At 42.7% G+C, this 12813-nt stretch overlaps 2 protein-coding genes across 5 annotated transcripts in view; one reads left to right on the top strand and one right to left on the bottom strand.

The window, feature by feature from the left end:
• Positions 1–12813, bottom strand: part of LOC138761387 (SEC14-like protein 2) — a 106697-nt gene that overhangs the window by 76583 nt on the left and 17301 nt on the right. For 3 of the 4 annotated variants that reach the window (XM_069933404.1, XM_069933403.1, XM_069933405.1), the window contains exon 2: positions 5503–5685. In XM_069933404.1, coding sequence (XP_069789505.1) covers positions 5503–5685 — 183 coding nt within the window. Of the gene's footprint in view, positions 1–5502; positions 5686–10781; positions 10876–12813 lie in introns of those variants that run through there. The other variant, XM_069933406.1, reaches the window with a different exon arrangement.
• The window catches only part of rnf215 (ring finger protein 215), a 32821-nt gene continuing 31003 nt past the window's right edge, over positions 10996–12813 (top strand). The window contains exon 1 of the mRNA XM_069933407.1: positions 10996–11341. Coding sequence (XP_069789508.1) covers positions 11036–11341 — 306 coding nt within the window. The 5' untranslated portion in view covers positions 10996–11035. The remainder of the gene's footprint in view (positions 11342–12813) is intronic.

Genomic DNA, 12813 nt, shown 5'->3' with positions numbered 1-12813 from the left:
GAGCAATGGGAGTTGGTGAGTCAACGTGAGATCCCATCCGCACATGCGCAGCCATTCCTTTATAGTCCAGAAGGGAGAAATCACTGAACTTAAATGAGCCAAACTAGACAAACCAACCATAGTACAAACCTGTGATTGAACATATTTATTACAACCAAACATCTTTATCTGTAAACAAGAAAAAAGGGGAAGGAAGAGCTGGGCATATTGACTCCCATTGCTCAAATAATAATCATCAAACTTCGCAAAGGTAAGTGGTCGTTTTATGTTGGTTTGCCAATGTGAGTTTGTAGCTCAGTGGCTTATCCCCTTTGGGTGGTCCGACAGTCCATAATCAGTTCAACAGGTTTATTCAATCTGCCGCATGTAGGATGGAAGCTGTGAAACTCTGCCCCTCTGAATTTAAATGTTTGTTGTAGAACCTATTAAAGGTACTCTCATTATTCCATCCCACCTGGTGGAGGATATCCTATATAGGGACCTCAGCCCTATTGGCTGCCGAGGTTGCTGCCGCTCTAGTTGAATGGGACCGAAACTGAGAAATATCCACTCCAGCCTCTCTCATAACCTCCAGCAACCATCTGGTCAACATCTGGGAGGTAGCCCGCTGATGCTTTTTAAAAATAACATATAAAGAAGTATTTCAAATTTTGTCTAATATGTTTTGTACATTCAACGTATCTTTTTAAACAATCCAACTCACATAATCTTTCATCTTCTCCATATGCATACAATGAAAGTTTTGTCCCAATTCTCCCTTGTCTGTAATGTTTCAAAATGTCTGTAACTTGAATGCTAACACAGACCTCCTCCCAACAGATAGAGGAACATAGGAAGTAGGAACAGGAGTAGGCCAAAAATGGCCCATTGAGCCTGCTCCGCCATTCAATAAGATCATGGCTGATCTAATTTATTACCTAACTCCACCTACCTGCCTTCTCCCCATATCCCCTAATTCCCCTAGTCCATGTGAATGCAAGACAAAGTTTGTACCCTCTGGGCTGATGTCAAAACCACTAGCATTATCAGCTTATGGGACAGGCTACACAAGTCCAACCTGGAAGTTGGTGACAATAGCCTTAAATAGTCCAAAACAATCTTTACATCCCAAATTTCCTTGTATCTGGGTACGGGAGGTCACAAATGGAACACTTCTTTCATAAATCTTTTGATCAGGGGGTGGTTCATCATCTCATGCTCAGAGTCCTGAAGCGCAAAGAAAGCAGCCAGTGGACTCTTTGCTGTATTCATCGTGCTGTAGCAGACCCCCTTGTACATAAAACATATTGGTTAGAAAACTCAGTATGCCTCTGATAGAGGCTGATGTTCATTCAGTCCAATTTGGGCACAGTACTTTTTCCATTTCCACACGTAGGAAGGATACTGTTTTTGTGTAGACTTTCTCCAAGATGCCCATATAATCTCCAGAGTTCTAGGCTGCAGAGCGTTTATGTCGGTCCTTGCTTTCCGATCCTGCAACCTAACAGACTTAAGTCAGACAATGGATGAGATATCTTTGACACCGGTTGGATTAGCAGACCTTTGTTTTTTGTAAATACTAATGGACTCACCACCATAAGCCTAAGGAGTATGGGGAACCAACATTGGGAAGGCCAATTTGGCACTACCAGCAATCCCGTGGCACCGTCTTCCAGTATCTTATTCAGGCACTTCGCCACCAAGGAGAACGGGGGGAATGCATAAAAGTTATATTTTGACCAGCCTAGGTAAAGGTGTTAATGGCCTCCGCTTGGGGATCCAGCAGCCAGGATGAACCTCAGAACCTGGGCATTAAGCCTGGATACAAACAAATCTACCTCCGGCATGCCAAAGGTGTCAGCTAGTAGTTTAAAATATTTCTTACCCAGAGTACATTCAGTGCTATCATTGAATTTTCTGGACATCAGGACCACCTGTGTGTTTATCCGACCCGACAGGTAAGTGGCAGTAACCCAAATGTTTCTTTGAATGCACCAGTACCAAGTCTCAATGGCTAACTTGTTACAGGAAGGAGATTTGAGACCTCCCATATTATTGAGGTAGGCCACTGCTGAAGTGTTATCCAACCTCAGCACTACATAAAGGTTAGCTTCCCTCATACATAAAGACTTTAGTGCTAAAAAAAACTGTCAGCATTTCCAAATAATTGATGCCTGATTTTGAGGCCACCCTGAGCTTTCTGTCCATCCATCTGCCTCCAGCAGAAACTTTTAGCTTCATGGTTCCCCAACCTTCGCCACTAACGTCTGACCTGATCTCCAGGTCCACCTTTCTGAACTCGATCCTCATAAAAACCAGCTAGATATAGTCGATCCACCATGCCGGGTTGGATCTGGCCTCACTTGTTACCCTCATGGGCCTGTCAAAATGTACCCTAGCTGCCTTAAGAGCTGATATTTTGTCCCTTTCCAGGAACCTATAATTTAGTGGACCATATTGTACCACTGGGAAAGCCGTCAGCAGTTTCCCAATCAACCTGGCCACCTTTCTAATGGAGGGACGAGACTCTGTCATGAGCCCTCTGCAGGCTGTCCTAATCTCTGCCACTTTATCTTCAGACAGGTAACTTTCATGTCTTCTGTATCAATAATGAAGCCAAGGAATTTTAACCCTTAGAAGGCACCAGCATTCATATCTCAGGATGTATAAGAAACCCCACATGGCTTAATAATCTCGAGGTGACCGCTAATGCCCTTCTTGTTTCCTCGAACACTCTGCCCACAATAAGGGTATCGTCTAGATAACCCATTACCATGTGCCCCTCATTCCTGAGCCTTGCAAGCACCAGCTTCAGTAACTTGGTAAATGCCATGGACGCCGAGATCAGCCCATTTGGCAAAGCCTTATACTGCCATAGATCTCCAATCCAGGTACATTTCAAGAATTTGCTGTACTGTGGGCAGATCGTGACCAAATAGTATGCATTTTCCAAATCTATCGAGGCCATGTAATAGTCCTTATGTAACATCGGCATCACAGAGTATATGTTATCCATTTTAAAATTACTGTACAAGACATTCGTTAAGATCTGATAGATCCAGTATCACTCTAGTGTCACTTCTTTTGGGTCACGTGAAGATGTTTGATACAAGTTCATGTTTTTCATATGTTACAAGCCCAGAGGATCCCAAAACCCAGCAGCAATAGATATTCACCAAGACAAATGGTTACTTAAACAAAAGTTGCTTTTAATTATCTTTAAACATGAAAACAGAATCACACTTTAACTTTTCACTATTAACTTAACTAACTTAACTTAACCCCCTTCTAATTCTAAGCGCACATATGTGTAAGTTTAGAAAAGTTTTTTGAATTTCACTTCTCATTCCTCCAAGTTTATTGGTTGCAGGCAATTCTCATACTGTGCACAAAAGTTAGTATTTATGAAGTTCACCAGACTTTGGTGCTTGAAAGGTAAATGGTTACCGCTCAGGAAGGTTCTTGTCAGTTTTCAGAGAGAGATTTGTTGTTCACTGGACACCCACAACTGATTCCTTGTAACCAGCCACTTCAGTGTCTTGCCGAAGAAACTTGCCCCAACATGGTTCTCCAGATGATGACCAGGTCACCACAGAATTCCTTTTTGTTTCTCTTATTTCAAGTGAAACATTAGGCAGCCAGTCCTCTTCTCTTGCATGAACCACAAGGGCTTTGACCAGGCTGAACTAAGCACTCAGAACCCATCTTCCAAATGGGGTTTCCCATAAGCTTGCCAGCTTGTCCTGTTCCAGTCCCAGTTGCTGCTGAACTGTAAAGCTGCAGAACTGAATTCCCTCTCTCTCTCTCAGAGAAAGCCTGTTTTATTCTCTCTGCTTGCAAAACCACATGACCCTCTTAGAACAGCAAGTTCCACTCCAGAGAGTCTGCAGCTCCAACAAGTTCTTTCATCTGTTGCCTTTTTGTAAACAACAATCCTTTAGAGACATCTCGTGGGCACTCCCCAAAGCTTTTGCAAAGGCTCTTAGCGCCAGACTGTCTAGTATGAGCAGAGCTTCGTATTTTAAATAAGATCCATTTTAAAGTGTTTGTATGTGACCTACACTAAAAAACCAGCCACAATTTATCTCCCCAAATCATATCTATATACAATCTGTCACACGTGGCTACAACATTCAATAACATTTTTCTTCTTTAACGCCATGATCTTCTAGTACAGTCTCCTGAAAGGCATTCTATACCATATAAGTTACTGACCCCGCAATATCCCTCGGTACTGCAAAGTTTGTGGCAATAGTCGGTATATGGCTCTCATCCTGGCTGGCCTGAGCAGTGTATGGGGATTTGGGTGACTCGGCGTCTTTCCATGCATAATCATAAATGTCCTTCCTTTGTTCTGATGGTGTAAGAAACTTACTCACCATGGCTGTCATCTGTTCCTCTAATTTGTCCAGACAATTTCGTCGCTGGTCAAGGCCTCTATCCCCTAGCAGGCCTTACTCTCGGACCCCAAATGAGCGGGTGCCCGTCATACAGAGAACACGCCCTTCCTCAGGCTTTTTCTGTTGGTTATTCTCGCCTGTCGAGTGGGCGGCTTCGCTACGCGATGTGTTAGGTTTGAATCAGGTCCCACCTGCTCTTGTGCAGGGTCCTCATGTGTTTCTGCACGCTTTGCCCAGAGGACTGGAGAATGCTGTTTTGTTGCGTTGTATTTGTGCAATCAGATGACAATAAACTTGACTTATTTCCAGCACTTTTCTGTTTTTATTCCCAATTTCCATACAATGCTATCACAATTGTGTTTGACAATTCCAGTGTCTAATTTGATTTGAACAAATTTCCTAATTTCTGCACTTTTAATTAGCACAAATTATGATACCTCGTGTTTATAACAAAATATCTCCACATCTTCTGAAGCAATGACATACAATTACACTCAGAGAAAATAATTATGCAGCATAACATGCCCAGCAGTGATAAAGCTCTACAAAGACAATGCAGTATAATTATTTTTGTCAATACACATATAAAAACAATGGATAGGTGGTTAACAATGGTCCATGGTCAACTCCAAGCCTGATCTCACTTGCAAAGCTGTCCATTGAAATGTCAGCTCTGGGTTAGTGATACCATCTCCGAGGTTATCGAGAGCTGAGTGTGTGCAAGCAATGAGGATTATTTTATGATCCGATGTAACGTGTAATAACTTTCGTCCTTGCCTTTTGCTCACTGATTCTTCTATCTCTGAGTTTGAGAACCTTAATCTGTGTGGTGTAGAACTCATTAAAACCCGTACTCTGTGTACAGCACCTTGACTCTCCCGGTGTGTCAAACCGATACCCTCAAATGCTACCCTTTCCTATAAGGCCTGCAAACCAAACCCGGTTTACATCTTCCTAGTTTTTCAATTAAAGGACGACAAAATAAGCAGTTCCTCGTTGAAAAGGTCCCTAAACAAATGTAAAGAAGTACAACTTTTGAGCTAGACCTAAAATATAAAAACCTGCCGCGGCCGAGGCCGGTTGACTTGATTCCTCCGTGACCCGCAGGACTTCAGCCTCTTACCTTAGCGAGAGTTTCCGCCTGCCTAGGACTAAGGTCGCCCACTCTGCCGCTCATTGCAGCTTCGGCGATTGAACTGACAGCTCGTTTGTGGTGAAATGTTGCTACGCTTCGCTTCGCCTCGCCCTTGACGCATCGCACCACCTCTCCAATCCATTCCTCCCTCTGCTGGTCTGATACCAGTGCCTATATAAATGGAAAACGTCAGGCTGAATATCTCAGGAATTAGTTTCAAAACACAAACAGTGTCATCTAAAAACGGGACGTTTTTTGAAGCCTCAATTGCAGTATATCATCTAGTGGGACTTAAAGAGAAGAAATGTCCCACTGTTTCAAACCATAATGAATAAGCCAACGTGCAAATATCGCGTTGAATTATTAAAGAATGTCGTATATGTAGTTAGATTGGAGTCGGTTTCAACATACATGCTGTACAGCTCTACTGTTTTTTTCGAACCCTCTGCTTTTATATTTTGTCCAGTCTGGGATGTATTCCAATTACTGCGTCAGGAAAGAACGAAGTTGTGGCTTTGTACCATGATATTAATGCAAACAAGTATTTCTCACTCCATAAAGTCAAACCTCTTCCCCGAGGAGCATTAACTATCCAAAAGCTTCTCCGTGATTTTTCCACCTCCAGGCTTGACTATTTCAATGATCTGCCCGTTACAGAATTGTTGCCATGAATATGTCACAAAATTTGTTATTTTACAGCAGTATTGCAGTGCAAATGTCGCCATAAATGACATTTTAAAATAAATAAATTAGTGCAGAGAAGAGGAAGTGAGATAGTGTCTGTGGCTCATTGTTCAGAAATCTGATGTCAGAGAGGAAGAAGCTGCCCTTGTATGGTCCTCCTCAGGCTCCAGTACCTCTTTCCTAATGGTAGCAGTATGAACAGGGCATGGCCTATGTGGTGAGGGTCCTTGAGGATAGAGGCTGCTTTCTTATGACATCATCTCTTGTAGATGTCCTTAATGGAGTGGATTCTGATACCTGTGATGGCACTGGCTGAGTTCACAACTCTGTAGTTATTCCTTGGCCATATCTGACAGCAATGCAACCAGTCAAAATGTTCTCCACAGTACATCTGTAGAAATTTACAGAAGTCTTTAGTGACACACCAAATCTCCTCAAACTCCTCACGAGGTAATAGCCTTCTTCTTGATTGCATTGACGTGGAGACCTCAGGACAGATCCTCTGAGATGTTGACACCCAGGAATTTAAAGTTCTTAACCCTTTCAACTGCTGACCTCTCGATGAAGACTGGTAATCCAAATGCCTATACTTTCCTTATGGTTCTCTTCACTCATCAATGCATCCATGACTTATGTCGCTTTCCTTTACCTTGACATTGACAGTAGTCTTAAAGCTACTTACAGAAAAGCTATCAACAAATCTTTTTTTTAAGACATACAGGACAGTACAGGTTATTTCGGCCCACGAACCTGTGGTGCCCAATGCAATCTGTCAGCATTTTTACTTCAATCCTATCTTTAAAACCTACCTTTTTAATAAGTTTCAGCACATCTTTTGTTGATAAGGAATCTGGGATGTTTGAGTGTTTCAAAGATGTTAAGTAAATGAATAATTGTTAAATTCCATTGTGCCAATGGGAATATTCTTAATCTTGAATAAGAATGAGGGGCATTGTATGAGGTAAAATTAAAATGCTGATTTATTCTTTGACATGTGCAATAGGTTCATGCTCATTTGGGTAACCCATCTGCCCAATTTAAAGTCAATGCTTAAGATCCTAAAACTTTTTTAAGGTTACCCTTGATAGGGTGCTTAGAAAGCATGAAATCTTATGCAACTATTCATTAGAATTGATTCCAGAAATTTGATAACACTCAGGTTCAACTGTCTGAAATGACTCTTGAAATCATGGTACCATGTTAGATTGAGATGTCTGATATGTGCTCCCCTTTTTTTAAAAACTTTATTCTACCCTTAATACATTGGGTCACTCACCTTCCCCGTCCCATAAGAGAGCTTGAGACATGCCAGACCCATCCTTTGTCTTCTCACCCCTGAAGCCTCTGATGCCTTCAACACAGATTCTCATCTTGGCCCCAGCCAACCCAGGGCGAAGACTCTGACAACTCTGACGCCATCACTAACCTTATTACTTCTGGTAATCTTCCTTCCACATTAATGTTTTCCAACCCTGCATTGCCCAGTTCTACCTTTTACCTAAATCCACAAACCCAACTGCCCAGTTAGACCCTGCCCCACTGAACTGGTACCGTGATACTTCAACTCCATTTTGTGCATCCAGGAAACCTCACATGCTCTCTATTAATTTGACAACTTTTAGTTTCAGGGCAGGGCCAACACATTTTCAATGTGTATGTCCAGTCCTTGTACACTTCCATCTGCATAAATAAGATCTTCAAGATGCCCTGCTTCTTCCTGGATAACAGAGCTTACCAGCCCCCCTCCATCACCATTCTCTTCCACCTGGTAAAACTCTTTCTCACCCTCAATAACTTCTCCTTTGGCTCGTCCCACTTTCTCCAAGTCAATGGTTTAGCCATGGATACCTGCATGGGACCCAGCTATGTTTCTTTTTGTTGGATACGTGAAGCAATCCATGCTATAAAGCTACACAAGTAAAGGGTCCTCAACTCTTTCTCCATTACAATGACGACCGCATTGGTGCTGCTTCAGGCATCCATGATGAGCTCATCAACTTTATCCACTTTGTTGCCAATTTCACTGTGATCTCATATTCACTTGGTTCACTTCTGACAACTCTCTGTCTCCATCGAGTTCAAGTTTATTATCATCTGACTGTACATATTCAACCAGACGAAACAACATTTCTACAGCCACGCTACACACAAAAACACACACAATGCACAGTACATAACAATCATGTACACACAAACACAATTGAAAATCTATATAAATATTTGGGAATTATTTACTTGGTTACAGCTTGGCAGTCCTGATTTTGATGTTCCTCTACCTCCTTCTTATTGGTAGTGAGTCAAACATACCGTGTGCTGGATAGAAAGGGACCTCATTAACTCTGAGCCCTATTGAAGAAATGCTCATGGGAGACAAACTATCTGCTGACATCTTCCAGTTACCATGATTGCACCTTTTCCCACCCTTTCTCCTGGAAGAATTCTATTCCTTTTTCCCAATTCCTCTGTCTCTGCCATGTCTACTCCCAGGATGAAAAAAATCAGGCTTTCCATTTTAGGACATTTGAGATGACCTCCTTCTTCAGAAAAAATGGCTTCCCCTCTACTGCCATTTATTCAGCCCTCACCCACACCTCCTCTATTTTCTGCACATCTACTCTGACCCATTCCCCCAAGACACAGGTCATTGTTTCCCTTGACCTCTACTACTATTCCTCTAGATTCCACATCCAATATATCATTCTCTGCATGTTTCACCACCTATAACTGAATCCCTCTACCATACATTTTCCCCTCCTCTATCTCTGCTTTCCTTAGAGATTGCTCCTTCAACCATTCATCCCTTTCCACCAATCACCTCAGACCCTGGTATCTACCCCTGTGACTACAAGAAGTGCCTAATTTGAAGCTACACATTCTCCCTCACTACCATTCAGGTCCCCAAACAGTTCTTTTAAGTGAAGCAACACTTCACCTAAGAATCTGTATGGATCATTTACTGCATTCAGCACTCCCAACATGGCTTTCTCTACATCACAGAGACAATACAGATTGGGGGTAAATCGCTTTGTTGAGCACCTTTGCTCTGTCCACTGCAAAAGCAAGCAACTCTCAGCATCCTGATTGCCACACTGGCATGTCTCTTATACTGGTAGGTCAATTGGAGGAACAGCACTTTATATTCCATCTCAGCAGACTCCAGCCAGATGACACCAGATAGCACTTTGTGTTCTACCCCACTCAAAGACTTTGCATAAATGTTATAATAATGCTCTATGTCACATATTATTAAAATCTCACATTAGAAAAAAGTATTTTCTAAACTAAAAATTGCAGTATTTAATTTATTCATTCCTCAATTCCTTGATCCCCAGTTTGGGTGCCACCCTTCCTTCATCAATGTTTGAATGAATAACTGAAAATACATTCAGAAAACGCTCAGATTATTTGGGGCTCAAACTCCCTGACATAAAATGTGCGGGCTGGTTGTGGCATGATCAATGACAGGAAGCAAATAATCAAAAGCTTTATTAATCAGAAGATCCAGACATGCTGCTGGCTCATGTCCAAGGCAGGTATGAGGGAGAAGACAAGGGTTCTCAGCCTTTATTAGGGATCTTACAGGGAGGAGCTACAGGTACAGAAGGCAGGCCAGCCTGGCCAGTCCAGGAAGGACATGCCTGCAGTACTGCATTCCATTACACTTGTAAAAGCATGAATCCTCTGATGTACCTAATAAAATCAATTAGGCTATATGTAACAAACAGAAAGCTCTGGAAGTGCTCAGCAGATCAGCCAGTATCTGTCCCAAGAGAAAGAGAATGAACATTTCAGGGTGCAGACCCTTCGCTCTGTCTCGTTCACAGAGGTTGCTGTCCTGCAGAACATTTCCAGGGTTTTCTGGGTTTTGTTTCAGACTTGCAGCATCTGCAGTTTTGATGATTTTCAGGCCAACCCCTGATTCAAATGATGTGCTGATCTCTGGTGTTGCTGAGGTTTGGATCACTTGTCTCCAAAAATGGTTGAAAATTTACCTGTAATTCAAAAAGGTTTCTGCCTCAATGGACTGGCCGCCAGCTTGGCAAAACACCAAAATCGCATTTCGTAAATGAATTTTGTTTTATGAGTACTTTTTAATACTCCTTGAACTCGCCTACGCTAGGTGCATCTTCTAATCCGTGTAAGGCAGTGGTTCTCAATCTTTTTCTTTCCACTCACATATCACCTTAAGTAATCTTTTACTAAGCACAGAGCACCAATGGCATCCTACACCATGGTAAAAGTAAAATGTTTAAGATAAGGTTCCATTTGCTGCTGTCCAATCTGTTCCATGCTTTCAGCAGGTTTTGCTTTCATTCCGTGCTTTTGCTTCTATTCTACCCATGGCTCATTTTCCACATTCCAGCTCTCCTCCCGCCTTCCCTCTATTTTCTCGGCCATCCCCCCGCCTCCCCTTGCTTGCTGCTGTCTTCTCCCCCCCCATACCTCCCTTCTCCCCACCCCCATTACCTCCCTTCTCCCCACCCCCATTACCTCCTGCTTTTACCATTACCCCTCTTTTGTTCGGACGCCTGCCGACCTTCTACCATGAAGGGCTCAAGGCCGACGCGTTGGGTTTTTTTTACCTTGGATACGTAAAGGCCACTGCTGAGTTTCTCCAGCGGTGTGCTTTGATTTTAACCGCGGTGGCTACAGATTTTTGGGCTTCACTTTCTCACTCCAACCCCCCACCCCCACCCCCAGACCCCTGTTCCGAAGAACGATCATGGCGATCAACGCCACCGCCCAGCGACGTCGCCACGGTAACGGCGACTCCTTCCGGTTGTAGGATCTGATAACCCGGAAGAGGCTGCGCTCTGGTCGGTATGTTTTTGGATGGATGGACGGATGGAAGATGGGGGTAGGTTGTTGGAAGTGGTTTGGCTTTTATTTCTTCCTCGCCGTTTACTTCTTCCGCCGGTGCGCGGTGGCAGCTGAAAAAGTGGCGTTGGTGGAGGTCTTGCTGATGGATTCTCGACGAGGTTGGTCCGCAGAGTTTGGCTTCAAATCGGGCAGCAACTATCGCCTGCAGGGCACCGTGTTAGCGCTTGGTAGCGGGTCTGACAACCCCGGCCAAGGGAGAGAAGGGCTCGGCGTCTTTCCTAAGCATAACCACCAGGACGGCTTAGAAGGAAGCCTAATATTAGTAAGTGTTGTATTGCTCTCGTTTGTAGATGTCCGATGCATAAAACGTTGCTGTAACTGCTCTTTAGCATGTATAATCTCAATCCACCCATTGTCCCTCTGCACTCTCATCTGACATTTGTACCGCTATTGTGAGTTGTTTAATTTGGTCCCTTGCTTATCTATTTCGTTTTATTTCCGTGAAAACGGGGAACTTATCCACTGATCCTTTATGCTTAACCCCCCTCCCCAAAGATCGTTTTTTTTTTAAAAAAGCCTGCTTATTGCCACAATGTTTGTGGTAATTTGCTATATATGTCTGCTGTTTCAATTCAATACTCGAGAAAAGAGACACTGCACTTTAAATAATCTATGCTTTTTTTTTAAAAAAAAAAGCTGCGTTTGTGCAATGCAGTGGTAGATTGGTCTTTTTTCCATCTATAGCACTAATTGCTCTAAAGACTGTCTTGTGATATATTTTCACATTAAGTGATCTCATACTGTTGTGCTTTGTACGGGTTATTTACAAAATACCCAAAGGAGTACTGAGCTGCTTACATGAACACACCCATAAATGATTATTTTTCTGCAGTTGTGACAGATGATCCTGTATTTTACATTGTATATAGATATGTTTAAATGAGATAAATTGTGGTGGGTTTTGTTGTGTAGGTCACAAACAAATACAAACACTTCAAAACAGATCTCATTTAAAATGCCAGAGCTGTGCTCAAGCCAGACAGTCCAGGCTCTGAGTGCCTTTGCAAAAACTTTGAAGAATGCCTATAAGGACTTCACAAATAGGTGTTAATTGGACATGCTGTGGATTAACAGATTCTTGTTTTGGAAAGCAAGAGAGGAACGAACTCAGAAGATTAGGTCCAGTGCTGCAGTTTGTCTGAATGCAGTTTGCTGTTCTAGGAAGGTTATGTGGTTTTGCAAGCAGAAAGAGCCAAACGGCCTTTTCTCAGACTGAGAGGGAGAGAGTGAATTCAGTTCTACAGTTCAGCAGCAGCAACTGGGACTGGATCATGACAAGCTGGAAAGCTTGTGGAAAAACCCCATTTTGAAGAGAGGTTGTGAGTTCTTGTTCAGCCTGCTCAAAGCCCTTCTGGTCCATAGGAGATGGCTGGCTGTATAATGTTTCACTTGAAATTAGGGAAACAAAAAGGAACTCTATGGTGACCTGAAAGAAAGAGGTTATCATCTGGAAAACCCCGATGGGGCAAGTTTCTTCGGCAAGAAACTGATTGGGAGGAATCAGTTTGTGTCCAATGAGAAACAAATCTCTCTCTGAAAACCAACAAGAACCTTCCTGAGGGGTAACCAAGCACCAAAGTCTGGTGAAATTCATAAATGTTAAATTATGTGAACAGTATAAAAAATTGCCTGATACCAGTGAACTTGGAGGAATGAGAAGTGAGATTGGACTGTGAATGAAATAATTTTTCTGAACTTGTACACATTCCATACATGTGTGCTTAGACTTAGAAG

This window comes from Narcine bancroftii, chromosome 4 (genome assembly GCF_036971445.1).
Source record: "Narcine bancroftii isolate sNarBan1 chromosome 4, sNarBan1.hap1, whole genome shotgun sequence".
NCBI lineage: Eukaryota > Metazoa > Chordata > Chondrichthyes > Torpediniformes > Narcinidae > Narcine > Narcine bancroftii.
The sequence above is the reverse complement of the archived record's forward strand: the minus strand, read 5'-3'. Positions and strand labels throughout refer to the sequence as shown.